Raw genomic sequence first — 17414 nt, 5'->3', positions numbered from 1 at the left:
CTCTGCTAAAAGGGAGGGGGAAAAGTGCACAGCTGAGTCTGGAATTTGATCCCTCATTCCTACTGGATATCTACTGTTGCAAGTGGTTTTGAATCAAAGGGGCAAGCTACCCAATGGAGTCACTTAATGTTTCTGATTGTCTCCAAATTGAGCCTAACATACTTCTAATCACAGACTAGAACACATGTGACAATGTACAGTATCAAATAACATGTTTTTAAATACATTGTTTTACAGAAATGTGTAAACTCCCTTAGCTCATGTTTCATGGCTTCAAATTCAACAGTGATTACCCGGTTTTATTACCTTCATCTGGATTTCTTAGTCATCTTTGCTAAGGCTGGTTGAAAAGTTGCTGGGTTTGATGAATAACTGTCATCTCAACAAGAGTTTTGAGGGGGAGCATCTGCTTGCTTTAAAATTTTCATCCTGTTAGCTAGAAGTCAACACTTTCTACAGTAATATCTCAACACCTTTTTTCCTGTTAGCTCTGATTTTTGCAGTATATTGTAATGCTTCATATGTGCAAATGTTATCAGCAGTGCAGCAAACTTGCTATATACTCATAGCAATTAAGAGAAACGTCAATAGAAAAAATCCTAGAGTAATGACCTGTATGTGCTTTAAGGTTTGGTTTTGGTTGTTGTTTTTTTTCGGGGGGGGGGGGGGGGGGGGGGGGGTTTGTTTGTTTGGTTTGTTTTTTTCTCCTCCTTTTTATTTGAGCAACTGTTAATGGATTTTGAGAATAGTATTATTATCAGACAGCTTAGAAGAAACTGCTAAGTGTTCCTATCTGGGGTGACTGGGGAAATAAATTGTTACTTAACAGCAACTTAAGATACCTTTAGGCTCTGCATTTTGAAAGGGAGCAGCCAGCACCAGTCAGACCAGTAAGGAAGTGAAGCTGAGAGACCCAGGAGAGTCGTGCCCCAGGGTGGGATATGCACTCACCTACAGCACAGCCTCTCAGAGGCTGGACACATCGCCAGGGCTGGTGCTGGTAATGGGTTCCATCAACAGCTCCAGACACCACGAGTGATAAACCAGGTCCAGGGTCCATCCACGGGCTCCAGTCAGAACCAAAAAGAGACATGGCTGGAGCACAGGTCTAAAGGGCCCAGCCAGCAGATGGTCTGTACAGGTACAGTACAGGCCTGAGGTCCACCCAGGAGGCAGAGGTGGAGATGGAGACCAGCACTCTTACAGCATAGCTCAGATCAGAACCAACAGCCCTGGGCTGACCTGAAATGGGCCTGAGGGGAGGGGCTGGGTGAGGACCCCAGGTGAGGCTCCTCACGGCCATTCAAGACCTATAAGTGCCCTCAGCCTTTTCCTGTTTGCCAGTGCTGCTTTTGATTCTTGAAAACCTTGTCCTCTCCTTGAAATACGATGGAGAAAAAGCAGACGTGAAGAACTAAAAGCAGCTGACCTCTCTCAGGTGACACAAGTTATCTTTTCATTTCTCCTTGTGACACAGGTGTGAGGGATACTTCTCTCAGCAGAGTTCTTTGAGGAATATTTACAGAAAACCCAGAATCAGATCCTTTACATCTCTATCAAGTCTCTGTACAGAAAGCATGACCATTGAAAACCTTTTTAACATTTTGGTAGATAAATAGGACAATTTATGGAGGCAGCATCCCAAGCAACAGACACCTTTAACCTGAAATTAATATCACAAAGACCTATTAGATTCTATAGAAGGAGTAAGCTCTCTTATAAGCATGTAAAAAAATAGCAAAACTGACTGGATATGTGAGACATCAGTGTGCATTTTCTCCTGTTGATTGCAATCTCTACAGTTTTTATCACAGACAGCAGAAGAATTAGGCAGGGACACTTGCTCTGGATTTCGCTGTAGCATAACATTTAGAAATGACTAAATAAACCAGTATAGCCCTTAACTGCTGTTTATTAAAAAAGAAAAAAAAGAAAAAAAAAACATTACTGAGTAATTTACAGGTACCACATTTGCCAAATAAACTATACACAAGACAAAGCTGCAATACAGTTCCAGTGGTAAATTACCTTTTATTTTACAAAAAAAATAGCTGCCTTGAAAAGAAATCAAAATTAACATTCCCTGCTCTTGAATCCTTTGTGGTTTTAACTTTTATTTTGGGGAATGAAAAAATCCTTAGTAATACAGATACATTATATTTCTTTGTTATCACTCAGCACAAGCTACAGCAAATGTACCCACAAATATTGAGGCCAATCACAGGCAATAGATTCAATCTATTTTACATATTGCTATGAAAACTTGCAAGTTGCTGCTCGGCTTTCAAGGGCCTAGATGGCAGTGTAGTTCTTAGTGTAATTAGTCAATTTGATCTTCTCTGGGAAGATAATATTAACTGAGAGGTTTTCCCCATTGTTAGATTTCAGGAAAAAGTTCTTTTTCTTGCGTAGGAGATGACTATATTTGGCATTAGCAAGCCACATTTCACATTTTGAAAAAAATACAATCCCAGTTGTACCCAAGACAACAAGACATGTAAGCAAGCCCAGTACAACAAAACATATCACCTGGCTTCTACTGAGCAAGGGATCTGCATTTTGAATTGTTTCTTTCATCGTTATTTTCAGGATTTCTTGTTGATGATGCACTGATCTGTGATGAGCTTTTGGGGGTGGCTTGTAATTCTGCATATGCTTTGCCTCCATATTCGCTCCAGAGAGGCTTGAGTTTTTGCTGGGGTGTTTGCAGGTTGCACCAACAAATTCTGGTTTACAGATGCATTCGAATCCTCCTTGGGGATGTTCACTGCACGTCCCTCCATTCTCACATGGGCCACTTGCACAGAATATGACACGGCTGCTGCAGAGCTTTCCCGTATAGCCATGGGGACAAAAACAGCTGAAATCCACACCAATATCTGTACATGTTCCTCCATTTTCGCAGGGGTTGGATTCGCAGTCGTCTCTATCTATTTCGCAGAAGTTGCCAGCAAAACCAGAAGGGCACAGACAGGAAGCATGTGGTGCAAAACCATTGTCATCAATGCATGTTCCTCCATTCTGGCAGGGAGAGCTAGAACAGGTAACAAACACAGAGACTTTAATTCAAGTCGAATGACAGAAGCTACTGGGAAACACTTTATACAATAAAAGGAGCCGATTTGCTTTAGAAGAGCCAATTCCAACTGCAAATCCACTGAAGTCAATGAAGTTGAATCAAGAATGAGTTTGTGCAACAGCTTTGTCAATACAGATTATAATATCTTCTGCTGACCCTTCGGGCAGGATTAGTACACCAGTATATAAATTCAACTGGAAGAGCTGTGAAGGGATTTAAATTATTTCAAACATTTATTAAAATTAAGCTTCTCAGTGTTCTCATATGCTTGGAGCTATTCAGCTGAGCAACTACTCAGACAAGACTGAACAAAGACACTAGCAGCATGGCTTTCTTTTCCACCTGATTATTCATAAAATAGTCTACGTATTGTATTGGCAAAGCAAAACACTCTGCCATAGCAGATAGATTTAAGGCTGATTGTTTTTATTTTGCCTCTCCCGTACTCCATGACATACAAAAAACATATTTTCCTGCAAACTGCTGGTCATCCAAAATTATTGATAAATGTAATTATAATAAAAAATATAAATGGGATTGTTTCAGCCTTGGAAAAGGCAGCTATGATGTGAGAACAGGACCATAGGAAACCAAGTAGTTCTGCAAACCCTTTATGAACTTAAAAATTAATAGCCTGGCACTATGTTTTAAGTGATGTAAATTCACTGAGACATCCTTTTTCACCTTTGCAATGTAACTGTGCCTTACTGAGTGTAAGGCCAAATGATAGGGCCACCCATTGCCAAAAAGGCACAAATGTGCCAATTTAGTGAAGTTATGCAACGTGGACTTGGTCCTTCAACTGGTCGTGTTGGCAGAAAAGGGGTCCTGGGTCATAGGTTTAAAAATAAATCTCAAAACCCACTTTCGTGGCAGTTCATCATATATGAACAAAGCTTTTAAAACTTACCTACTAAAAATAAGTAACACTTGGTAAAGCTATCTGAACTTGTGCAAAGTATTTGAAACTGTCCAGCATGACATCCTGGTCTCTAAATTGGAGAGACATGGATTTGGTGGATGGACCACTCAGTGGATAAGGAATTGGCCGGATGGCCACACTCAAAGATTTGAGGTCAGTGGCTTGATGTCCAAGTGGAGAACAGTGACGAGTGGCATTCCTCAGAGACTGGTATTGGGACTGGTGCTGTTTAACATCTTTGTTGGTGACATGGCCAGTGGGATTAAGTGCACCCTCAGCAAGTTTACCAATGACACCAAGCTGTGTAGGGCAGTCGACACATTGGAGGGAAGGGATGCCTTCCAGAGGGACCTTTCACAGGCTTGAGAGGTGGGCCTGTACGAACCTCATGAAGTTCAACAAGGCCAAGCACAAGGTCCTGCACGTGGGTCGAGGCAATCCCAAGCACAAATAGAGGCTGGGTGGAGAATGGATTGAAAGCAGCCCTGAGGAGAAGGACTTGGGGGTGTTGGTTGATGAGAAGCTCAACACGAGCTGACAATGTGTGCTTGCAGCCCAGAAAGCCAACTGTACCCTGGGCTGCATCAAAAGAAGCGTGGCCAGCAGGTCGAGTGAGGTGATTCTGCCCCGCTGCTCCACTCTGGTGAGATCCCACCTGGAGTACTGAGTTCAGCTTTGGGGCCCTCAACATAAGAAGGACATGGGCCTCTTGTAGGGAGTCCAGAGGAGGGCCATGAAGGTGATCAGAGGGATGGAGCACCTCTCCTCTGAAGACACCCTGAGAGAGTTGGGGTTGTTCAGCCTGGAGAAGAGAAGGCTCTGGGGAGACCTCATAGCCCCTTCCAGTACCTAAAGGGGAACTACATGAAAGACAGAGAGGGACTCTTTAACAGGGAATGATAGGGTAGTGATAGGGTGAGGCTATCAGTTTTAAAATAAAAGAGGGTAGATTTAGATTAGATATTAGGAAGAAATTCTTTACTGTGAGGGTAGTGAGGCACTGGAACAGGTTTCCCAGAGAAGTTGTGGATGCCCCATCCCTAGAATTGTTCAAGGAGAGGTTGGATGGGGCTTTGAGCAACCTGATCTAGAGGAAAGTGTCACTACCCAGGGCAGGGGGGTTGGAATTAGATGATCTTTAAGGTCCCTTCCAACTCAAACCATTCTATGTTTAAATAAATGAGGTATTATTATTAATCTCCTTGAATAGATTCAGCTACTTTGCATTTCTGACACTGAATGCATGTTCAGCAAGGTTTGGTACATGGGGACTAGCCATGGAAACACAGACATACCACTTCTTTGCTTTCCAAATACTCTGCTTTCATTTTAGAAAGTACCACTCACTGCTCTGCTTCAGTGCAAAACTTCAAAACATCACACAGATGTCACTAATGCAGATACATCTGCCTGATTTTGTAAACAGACTAGAACAATCACTTTGATTTGTGAATTGTCTTGGTTCCATTTGTGAATATTAACTAAGGAGCCAGCGGCAGTGCTTAGTAATATCAACATTGCTAAGATTACCACTGAGGTGGAGAGGAACTGAGAGGAAGTGAGATGTGAATGAGATGACAGCGTATGACGAGGTCTCTTTCCAGGATGTGTGGTGCACTCTCTGGTGGACTGTGAAGCATTAGCCGACAGGGAGTGCTTATGCTGAGAACAGTTGTCCTTTTGAATTAAAAGCAGTTTTGCAGCTACTCATTTTCCTGAAAAAGACACAGCTTCCTAGAGAAAAAGAATTGCTGTTTCAAGAATGTTGTTACATTATGAAAAATTGTTCATGATTTCCAGGCTAGCTCCAGAGCATTCAGTTCGAACACAAAGTACTATCACAAAAAATACAGTTTCAGCAATTTAAAACCATGAGGATTTTAATATAGTACTTGGAATTATTCTGTGTCATTTCATTGATACTGTACATCACCTCTTCTTTGGGATAGTTAATATAAGTCCACGTTGAACTACTGAAATATTTGCTCTACAGATGAAAAGTGGAGAAAGCGAGCTATTCACATTCCGTACGTTAGGCAAGTAACTTGGATGTCATTCAAGGCACTTGCGAGGAACTTAAATTTCCTCATTTTCAATGAAGATAAACAGGCAAATCAGAGCAGTTATCTTAGATGGTGAAAGTAAACCCAGACAGAACTGTGTGACTATCCCCCAACTAAAAGCAATGGCAAAAAAATTGCACTGACTTAGAGTTTTAAGAATGGCAATTCTTGCCAGAGACAGTGAGAGGTGTTAGTGTTCCTTCAACAAGAGTGTACAAGTCTTCAGGAAGATTTAGTTGTAGATCTGAATATCCATAATTAACTATTGCTGAGCAAAAAGAGAACCAGAGGGTACTAATATGGAGCTGGAGAGAAAGAAAAAGCTTTCAAGTTTTTCAGTCTGTGCCCACTGCCTCTTGCCCTTTCACTGGGCACCTCTAATAAGAGTCTGGCTCCATCTTCTTTGCTTCTCCACATCAAGTTTTTGTACAAATAGATGAGTTTTTCCAGAGCGTGCTCTTATCTAGGCTAAATAATCCATCTCTCTCAACCTCCCCTTACAGGAGAGACGTTCCTTAATCATCTTCATGGCGCTTTGAGGGACTCACTCCAGTATGTTCACGTCCTCCTTGTACTAACAAGCCCAGATCTGGGCCCAGCACTCCAGATGTGTCTCGCCAGGACTGAGCAGAGGGGAAGGATCATCTCCTTCAACCTGCTGGCAATCCTTTTCCTAATGTCCCACTTAGAGAATGGAGAGTGATGACCTCTCACATCCTGTTCTGGTGGAAGTGAGATTATGTCCTTCAGTAAACTATGGACATACCATTATGTGTCAGCTAAGAAAACATGACAGGCTGCTGGACTAGATGTTTTTCTGCAAACGGCTTGTGTGTTGGCTACTGTTCTTCTTATTATATATGGTTTGTATATACAACTATCTCTCACTACAGTTGAGAACACAGGATGGGAGGTTACTTCACTAAAATCATGGGAAGGCATAAATTCATCACAACAAAATGTGCAAATTATCACTCTTAGTACTCAAATTATGCACACAAACTCATGCTGGTAATCTGTAAGTCTTTACGATGTGAACAGATCAGATGTGTAGAGTTTGATAAAAATATCAGCAACTAGTCAAAGCGTTATATATTTTAGCACAGAAATACTTCCACTTAGCAAAAAATTCTGAATAATAGTCAGTAGGAGTGTGAATTTTAAATTCATGTCAGAAAACAATATTTACCCATTAATAATGCAAGGTCCTTTTTTGAGATGGCAGTTTTTTCCTGTAAATCCCTGGGCACACAGACAAATATATCCTCCATCACCAGTCTCTATGCACGTTGAGTTATTGGTGCAGGGCTTTGCAGAACATGGGTGAATATCTGTTCAAAAAAAGCCCAAGGCTCAATTAATCAAATGAGAAAGAGTCAGTAAATAGTATTTAATACTTCAAATAAAATATAGCTTTAATGGTCCTTCATCCTGCATTTTATAAATTCTGATTTAATGCCCCCTCTGTTAAAATGGAGTTCAGATTGTTCAACTATTGCAAGCACTTTCAGCTTGTTTCTCTCTTCCTAGCTCCCACTTGTAAAATGCGTTTGAATCGTTCCAATCTATAAATAAGTAATATTACCAACAAAATATTAGAAGGGGAGAAAGAACTATGTAGTCTAGCCATCCTTTCACAACCTTGGTTTCTCCATGAGCAGAATTCTGATGAAGCAATCGGGAACTGGGAATTCTCCCTGCTCCCTGCCCGAGAGCCTATCATTATGTGCTTATGAACAAACATTTCATAATAACAGAGATCAGCAAGTTACAAAAATCTCTCAAAATTTCATCTTTTGGCTGGGCTGCATCCAGCCCTTACATAACTGTACCAGATGAGAGAGCTGTATGACGTCTGGACCCAAAGTCACACATCTCATTTTCTTTACAATTTCCCTGCTGAGCCACTTCCCACTCAAATGATTACTGAATTTTTAAAATAATTAAAATAAATAAACAAACAAGTACATATTTTAGCCGACGAATGGAGCAGCTGCAGAGAAGTGCTGACTGCAAGTTATCTGAAGCTTCGCACACTCATGTGCACACAGACACTTTCTAAGAAGATGAAAAGGGATTTAAGGGCATTTATATTTTACTTCCCACAACATAACATGAAAGTTAGATGTTATCCTGACCTACTGCACAATTCTAACCATAGTAAATCGTTTCAACAGCCTTAGCTTTCAAATACAATCTTCCCTGGATAAGAGGCTCTGTTTTCTAATGTATTAGCCTATTCTCATTGCGAGACAACCACTTTGAATGCACCTTGAGTGTAAGCAATGTTCACACGGACCAAAATAATCTTGAGTGCTTTTTGGGGTGGTGTTGTTTGCCACCTATTTTCACAGGCTTTAAAGGCAGCTAACACAGCATGAACTTAAATTAATATCTGCGTAAAACTAAGTTGCCATGCTGCAGTACATGAAGCGATCGCTGAGTGTTTTTATGAGGAAGGCACGCTCAGTGGTAGTCTGTGTTACAGCAGAATTTCTCGACCCTGTCTCATGCATGCCTAACACAGGCATTAGAGGCTCCACCTGTACTCTGGTGACAGCTTACCACCACGTGGCCTTGGCAAAGCAGTCAAGTGACCCGTGGCACACTACACTTTGAGCTCACACCACATGTTGGCTTTTTAGCCAAATTGTGGCTAGGATTCAAGTGGAAAGTCAGGGACACACTTACATGACTGTGCGGGCACAGCCAGAGATGAAAAGAGGGCAGAGATGACTGACCTGATTTAGCAAGGTGGATTGCTCTGCCTGAGCTGTCATTTTATCTTGGAAATAAAGTGACTAAACTGGTTTTCCTTTTCTTATGTTCGGTGTTTGATGTGGTGCCTGTTCCTGTACTGTGTAGTCCATGTCAGAGAGCCACAGAGGGAAACCCTGTGCTGTGCAGCCTGGTTCCATGTGTTCATATACCCGATTTCAAGGCTGTCTTTCCAGAGGATGAGAAGACGCCATGGCATTCAGTTAGGCAGGCTGGCGCACTCCATTGCAAAGAGGTTAACCAGCAGTGATAACGCTAATACAAACTCATAAATTTCTTTCTTTAAGTGCCATGTCTGTCCATGTAACTGCATAATGGCCATAAATGATACCACTGATCCTGGCCTATATGTTTACAGTGGATCAAGCCCAACCTATAATCTGCACGCCTATAAATTAGGTCAAAAAATTTATGTCATCCAGAAAAGGAACATCAAAGAAAGCATACTCCCCCTCATGAGCAACACTGACAAACTGGTAACAACGGATGAGGAGAAGGCTGATATATTCAACACCCCTTTTGCCTCAGTCTTCACTGGCAGCCTCTCTCCCCAAAGTTATTGAGTGGATGGATTGCAAGACAGGGACTGGGGGAGAAAAGTCCCTCCCACTGTAAGAGAAGATCATGTTCATGACCACTTGAGGAACATGAACATATAGAAGTCTATGGGACCTGACAAGATGCATCCCAGAGTCCTGAGGGAAATGTCTGATGTAGATGCCAAGCCACTCTCTGTGATATTTGAAAAGTCACGGCAGTCAGGTGAAGTCCCTGGCGACTGAAAAAAGGGACACATTGCACCCATTTTTAAAAAGGATAGAAAGGAGGACCCTGGGAACTACCACCCTGTCAGCCTCACCTCTGTGTCTGGGAAGATCCTCCTTGAAGCTATGCTAAGGCACAGGGAGGACAGGGAGGTGATTTGAGACAGCCAGCATGACTTCACCAAGGACAAGTCCTGCCTGACCAGCCTACTGGCCTTCTGTGATGGAGTGACTACATCAGTGGACAAGGGAAGAGCTACAGATGTCATCTATCTGGATTTCTGTAAGGCCTTTGACACGGTCCCCCACAACATCCTTCTCTCTAAATTGGAGAGATACAGATTTGATGGATGGACCACTCAGTGGATGAGAAATTGGTTGGATGGTCGCATCCAGAGGGTAGTGGTCAATGGCTCAATGTCCAGATGGAGATCGGTGACAAGTGGTGTCCCTCAAGGGTCCATATGGGGACCAGTACTGTTCAATACCTTCATCGATGACATAGACAGTGGGATTGAGTGCACCCTCAGCAAATTGCAGATGACACCAAGCTGAGTGGTGCGGTTGACAGGCTTGAGGGAGGGGATCCATTCCAAGGGACCTGGAAAAACTCCAGAAGTGGGCCTATGTGAACCTCATGAGGTTCAACAAGGCCAAGTGCAGGGTCCTGCACCTGGGTCAGGGTAACACCCAGTATCAATACAGGCTGGGTGGAGAATGGATTGAGAGAAGCCCTGAGGAGAAGGACTTGAGGGTACTGGTGGATGAAAAGCTCAACATGAGCCAACAATGTGAGCTCACAGCCCAGAAGGCCAACCATATCCTGGGCTGCATCAAAAGAAGTGTGGCCAGCAGGTTGAGGAAGGTGGTTGTGCCCCTCTACTCTGCTCTGGTGAGACCCCGCCTGGAGTACTGTGTCCAGCTCTGGGGCCCTCAGCACAGGAAAGACATGGACCTGTTGTAGGGAGTCCTGAGGTGGGCTCCTGAGGTGATCAGAGGGACGGAGCACCTCTCCATGATCCAAGCCAAGGAGACTAACTGTTCTAAAAAATAGAAAAAGAGATGTCACCACCAGTCCAAATGATCTTTTTTTCCCTCCCATGCTTAGCAAGAAAATAAGCTGCTGAGACTATATCTGCATTTTACAAATACTTTGGGTGTTTACAGTAGTGGTCAAATCATCTTCAGACCCTTCCACAGTTTTCCATTACCGATTTTGCCATCCTTGGGAGTTGGCATTTGCTCATAGTTGGTAACATTAAAACAGTGGCTATGCCAGAAATTCCCTGGCAAATATTACACTTTCTACAGCAGCAAAAAGGAAGAATTCCAAGAAAATGCCATAACTGCTGTACTCACAACCCCTCATCAATCTCCACAGAAACAACAGAAACGTAGCTTTCTAACATGCCTTATCTCAGTACACACCTGAAGCTAAAAACTGTCTCCAGTACCTAAAAAATGGCACTTAATATCATATGCATGTGAAAAATGTAACAACTGTGGCCTCCTCTCATCAGACACAAACATTTTGCATTAGAAGAGAGAGGCAGGGAGTCTGGTACTTTATGGTAAGAAATTGATGGGTTTGCATTTCCATATTTAGAAGACAGTTGTGTATATATGCCAGTGACCCCAAAAAGAGCAGAAGCCTTCAAAAGCCTACCTTTTCCCTAACCTAATCAAGTTTCATTTAGTGGTACCTGCTAATTAGTTATAGCAATCTGTAAGGACTACTGCTGTACAGCCAGGAAACTGACACCAACTTTTTGGCAGAGGATGATGAGATCAGTGGCTGAGTAATTAACCCATTTGAGGTTTTGGTGCTTTATTGGGTCAGGATAACTATTTGTAGCAACATTCCAGTAGCAAGAATAGGAGGATCCTTCTCCTGATCCCTTGTGGCAAAACAATGCATTTAGAGTAGGTAAATCCACCGAGATGAAAGACTTTCAACATAACATGTCCCTGCAAATGAGAAGATGGCTATTTCTTTTTTGGCTGAATGTTCTTGGCAGCTCTTCATGGGGATCTAGATTTAAATTGGCAAAGAAGACTCTGTGATGACTTTGAGTCTTGAGAAAATAATAGTTTCTGAACTTAAGCAAGGGATACCTTTTTTGTATTATAGAACTCTCTTAATGAGTATGTATTAAAATAATATTTTTTTGATAAAGATATGGATACAGTTTCCAAAGCATTGTTTTGCCTCCTTAGTACCAGCTGCAAGAGGGAAAGGTTGCAAGGCTCAGAATTGTGAAGATATTTAAGCGCCTAGAAATTCAGCTAGGCACTTCATATGGCTTTTAAAAGTATGCCCAGCTCGAAAAATTTAACGTTATCTTACAGAAGTCTTTAGGTATGAAGATGGTATCTTTAAAAATCTGGTCCTCTGGAGTCACTGGCAAGCAATGGAACTGAGCCTCCTAAGGTGGCAGTGGGGGGTCATTCTGTCCAGTTTTAGAAATCTATGATTGTAGATCACAGACGGCAGAGGGACCCATTCCTCCTCACTGACTGTAATGAGAATCTAGGTGGCTGTCTCAGGTACAAACACATCTCTGAGAGGTGTCAGAACAATACTACTGAGAGCTACCACAGCTCCCGCAAACGTACCAGGACTAGCTTTAAATTAAGAAGTCTGCCTATGCTTATGTGTGCTGCCAGCGAGTTTGGGCTGTAAAACCTGATGAGAAGCTACTTGAGTACCTTGCACCAAGCTCCATGCCACCGCAAGGATGTGCACTACCTGAAATCTTCTGAGTCTTTTTGTCATCTTGAAAATTTTATCCAGTTCAAGCTGTGTTGTCATTAATTACTCTTTTGGGTATGCATGGGCAGAACACAGGCATGCTCTATAAATTATAAACTGTATAAGAACAAAAGCCTGAAAGACATGAAAAGAGAATGAAGCCCTGGGCACCCGTCCTCTTCTAGCTACTGCTAAACGGGCTGAACAGGCTCATGCTCCTGGATGCTCATGTGGTTTCGTCCCCCGCAGGTCTCTTTGGCTGAACATTTGCCTGTGTCAGCCAAAATAAACCAGTTCAGCAAAGGCCAACTCTTCAGCTTGCAAGAGGTGAGAGAGTCCACACAAGAGCCATGCTTACCCCTCAGATCTGAGAGGGAAGTGGCAGCCTGTTCAGACAGACCTTCTTCTCACTTATACTAATGCTACTCCACTGAATCATCACTGGGTTAAGTAAAGGAAGAAATAAGCACAATGTTTTCCTTGTCAAGAGCTATTAAGTATTATGCTTACATCTTTCTGAACAGAAAGTAGCATATATATAATGCCTCAGGTAATTATTTCAAATGATTTCATATATACAAGACTACTTGCATTTTCATAGAAAAAGCTTATATGATAACAAGGGAGCAGTTATTTGTTGGCCTTGTCCACGATGATCAATGTTTCAAATTGAATGATGAATTTAAGCTTTGCTCGCACGTATGCCCAGTTACAAAAGATACTGCATGCTTCTACCAAAATTATGATAAAAGTTCCAGGTTTATGTGCTGCTGCCCAGAATCCCCTTATTCTCCCGCGCTGACATTCACTCTTTTAAAATTAGCTATCCAGAAGGACTTTTGCACGCCTCCAGCACCAGATGGGGCTGTTTCACCTCACTTGCTCGGGGATAGGAAAGGATGTGCAAACCTATGTCACAGAGGCTGCCAACCCAGCCCTCCTCACAGATGCACTGCCAGGGCTTGGCACAGCTGCCGTGCAAACACCCAGGGAAAGGAACACACTGATTACAAAGAGCACCCTGCCAACCAGGCTGACACCTGAAAGAGATAAAAGACAAGATAGAGGCACATTTTATTTTTAATAAACATAACTACAAGGATGTTCCCCCTTTTTGGGGCACAATAAATAAACTTTCGGATGCAACATCGGACTATGCAGCGCATTTGAACAAAAAGATACCCTCAGTGCTTCTGGGATACTAGAAGAAGTTTATGTGAAAAAAAAAAACGTTTCATGCAGTGAGAAAAAAATAAATAAATGCTAATCAATGTAAAGACTTTTCTTACTGGAAAAAGCAGACTAAAAAGGCACCTAGATGCCTGTGCTCTATGATTCCAGTTACTGTATCCTTATAAGAGTGTTGTTTCATTACACTTCCATATTTTCAGAGGGTAAATCATTTCAGCTTCTGTCTATTTTACAAGGACTATGAATTATTGAAGCTGTCCATTCCTGTGCTAATAGCCCTGTCTGACAAATCCTTTTACCTGCATTCACTGGGAAATTCACAAAATCCATTCTCTGGGTGGCAGCCAGTTTTACAGTTCACGCCTGGAAGAAGAGATTTATAATATCAAACCAGAAAAATCAGCACTCAGGAAAAAAATCATATTGTGTCCCATGCACATTGCTGTGTTTTAAAAGAACCCAGACTGCATAATGTTCTGATTCTTTTCTCCAAACTCATGTTTTTGCAACATGAAATTTTAAATGAACTTAATCTGGGGCATGTTACGAAGTATTCCTATAGCATAAGTGAAATGACATAGAGAATGAATCGCAAAAGAATACAAAGTCACTTCAGCATATGCAGGTGTTTGTAATATCACTTCACACTACTTTCAAAGGGAAATTTCAGAGCACATCCACGTATGTCATTTCACAACATGCCACTCCAAACACATTGTTTCAGAACTACTTGCAACACAAAAGTACCTTTAGTCAGAAAAGAAATTCCATTTAAAACAACTTACAGTAAAAGTGTTGAATTCATTTCAACCCTACGTCGGATGAAAAAAAAACCACATCACCATTTTCATTAGATCATGCGTGAATAACGTAAGTTAAGGAAGTCTTAGTCACAATTTTTTGTTTGTTTCAAGTTTTGGACTCGATGATCTGAAAGGTCCCTTCTAATCTAGACAATTCTATGATTCTATGGATTTGCACCAGGCAATGCTCCTCCGAAATACCAGCATCAGCCACTGACGCCCTACGCCAACGGCAGGAGCGATGCCCTCGGTGGGATGCAAAGGAAAACCCTCCTGAAGACCACCAGCATCTCCTGCGGGAGCCAGCGCTGGGGAAGGCTCTGCCCCGGGGAGGGGGGGGGGGGCTGCAGGAGGGCTCCCGCCGCCGCTTTCCTCCCGGCCCCGCCGAACTCCCCAAAACTTTCCCAACTCGCCCCCCCGCTCCCCGTCTCCGCGCCGCTCCCCGCGGCAAACGGCGCGATGTCCGCTGCTCGCCACGCTCCCGCCGCCCTCCTCCAGGGCTCCCCGCCCGCCGGCCTTACCTGGGGCTGCGGGGAGGACGAGGGGCAGCAGGCAGCAGCAGGCGACGAGCCCGGCGGCGCGCAGACCCATGGCCGGGGCCGCTCCGCGCCGCCCCGCGGGGAGCTCGGCGGAGGCGGCGGCCGGGAAGGCGGCGCCCCCAGCCCGAAGCGCCGCCGGGCTCCGGAGCAACGGGGCGGGAGAAGGGAAGGAGGGATGGGAGGAAAAGAAGGGATGGGGTGGGAGGGCTACCCACCCGCCTCCTCCCGGCCCCCGTGCCCCTCAGCCCCTGCCGCTCCGAGCCTGCTCCCCTGCGCGGGGGCGGAGAGAGGAGCCGAGCGCCCTGCGCACCCCGCGCAGCCCGGCTTGTGCCGTCGTGGGCAAGGGGAGGGCGCGGGAGAAGGGAGGTGTAGTGGGGGGTGTGTTGAGCACGCCTCTTATCTCCTTAAAACTTACTCCGGCTATCCACAAAGAGATAATTTGGGGTTTGTCTTCAGAAATCTGTAAGATTTCTCTCCTTTGTCATTCACATCAGAGATCCAACTTTTTCAGGAAAAACAAAACAAAACAAAATAAACCAACAAAAGCAAGGAAAGTAAAACATTTGACGTTTCTTAGGCTATAGAGTTAAAAAAAAAAAGAAAACAAACCACCCAAACTACCTTTAGTAGTCTTTTATGCACTGAACAGATCAAGAAGAAACATTACTTCCACCAAAAGGCAATTTAAATACTGTGTTTTATTCAGTGACTATTCCTTCCTCTTTTATATCTTTTTATTTTTCCTCTGAGCCGTCCCTTATGGAAATAGGCTGGCTATTTCTTATTCTTTCTTGTTCTTTGTTTTCTTCTTTTAAGGAAGTTATGTCTGAGTTTTAGGATTCCTGAGGGACCTGTTTTCTTCTGCTTGCTGATGTAGTGCTTTCTTCCACCAGACTTTGTTTTCCAATTTGCCTGCATTTATGTGAAGCAACTAGAGATCCCTATAATATGGTAAGAAAACTATACAACCATCTGCTTTTTCTCTAGAATTACAATGGGCTAATTCAAGATTACCTGCCTGAAAATATACGCACTGGAAAGCAGGCATTAGCTTCAGATAGCACATTTGCTGGTACTTGAAGACAATGATGTCACTTAGGTTGAAAAAGTTTGCTTCTATTAATGCTGACTTTTAGTTTTAACAAAGAATGGGGGAAGTGAAGGACAGAAAAAAGAAGAGCAGAGAATGAAGGGTGGTTTGAAACTTAGGAGAAACTTAGGTTGAAACACTTAGGAGTAAGGTGTGAGACAGACATTAGCTCTTCAAAGCTCTCCAAAAGTGTTGGTATCTGGGGTAAGCCGTGCCTATCTGACTCTATAGGCACAGATTGCCTCCATGCTTTTTCTGCTTGTCCTTCTTTCCTTTTACTGCTGGAATGTTACTTAACTCTTTTGAGAAGGTTACTTTGCCACCACAGCTTTTGCTGTAGCTCAGCAGACCAAGCCTTGCTGAGGTATCATGAATGGTACTCTAGGGAAGTGAAAATGTGGAGTGGTAATGATGACCGCTTAATCCTTTACTCTGCCCTTCTGTGAACCTGTGCTTTTCTAGGTTAAATTTCAGCAGCTCTTGGTTAGTCCGTTCACTTTGCTTTTATTCTGACTTTCTTCGTTATTTATTTACACTCGGGTTGTTGTAGGTCCAGGGTTGCTTCTTCCTCCCTTAGGTCATAAATTCTCTGCTTGGCGATGTAGAAGCCTTTTTATGTTAGACTGTAGTATTTTTTGACCAGGAGGAAACCTGGGTAGTTAAAAAGCCTACAAATGTTCTGTGATTTCAGATATCCTATCCTACCTTGACCAACTGGTCAAAGGAAGGCTTTAATATTTCTGCCTTCTAATCTAGACAGCTGGCAGAAATTTCTCCTTGTATTCTTTTTTCTTCAGACCTTATAGTAGAGATGTTGTAGAATTCATAGGTTTTGTCTGTACACTCATCACTGTCAAATTATCTGATCTAATTTGCATTGTAAATATATACTTTGACATATGATGACATGTTTCTTCTATTTTCTGAGTTAACTACTGAACATCAGATGTACTGTCCAAAACCCATAACTTAGGAAAAAATCATTGGGAAAATCTTGTTCTCACAATCCTATATATGATATGTTATAATCACCATTGCAAACTTCAATTTTTGTACTCTTTTCTTTTTTTTGCTTTTTTACATTTTTTGCATAGATACACTGTTAGGCAAAAATAATCTATTTTTTTAGAACAACTCTACTCTTTACTCTTCTATGTCTCAGGGGTGCCCCTTGGATTGCTGAAATTAGGACAAATCTCCATTTTCCCATCTTTTCTACTTACTTCAAGAGTCATCTAAACAAAACCTGCTAATTTTATTTCCAAGAGTTCAGAATCCTTTTTGTTAGAGTGGAGTCTATCCAACATAACTAGAATCTGTTGGAACAAAATCTGCCCAGCTACTAATCCAAAAATAATTTCAAAACAGAAACCCCAGCGTTCTGTAAATCCGGACTAATTCTCTTCTCTCTCCTTCTTCCACCTGAGAAAACC

General features: G+C 42.7%; 1 protein-coding gene across 1 annotated transcript; it reads right to left on the bottom strand.

Moving 5' to 3' along the window:
• Positions 1 to 1905: 1905 nt before the first annotated feature.
• On the bottom strand, positions 1906 to 15091 carry DLK1 (delta like non-canonical Notch ligand 1). The gene is made up of 5 exons (XM_054200007.1): positions 14874 to 15091; positions 13849 to 13912; positions 13268 to 13398; positions 7254 to 7395; positions 1906 to 3034 (listed from the first exon to the last, which is right to left on the bottom strand). Exons 1-5 carry the CDS (start codon positions 14941 to 14943, stop codon positions 2293 to 2295), a joined length of 1149 nt encoding a protein of 382 aa, XP_054055982.1. The 5' UTR covers positions 14944 to 15091; the 3' UTR covers positions 1906 to 2292.
• Between the last annotated feature and the right edge of the window lie 2323 nt (positions 15092 to 17414).

Source organism: Rissa tridactyla, chromosome 4 (genome assembly GCF_028500815.1).
Source record: "Rissa tridactyla isolate bRisTri1 chromosome 4, bRisTri1.patW.cur.20221130, whole genome shotgun sequence".
NCBI lineage: Eukaryota > Metazoa > Chordata > Aves > Charadriiformes > Laridae > Rissa > Rissa tridactyla.
This window is presented reverse-complemented; position numbering and strand designations above follow the sequence as displayed.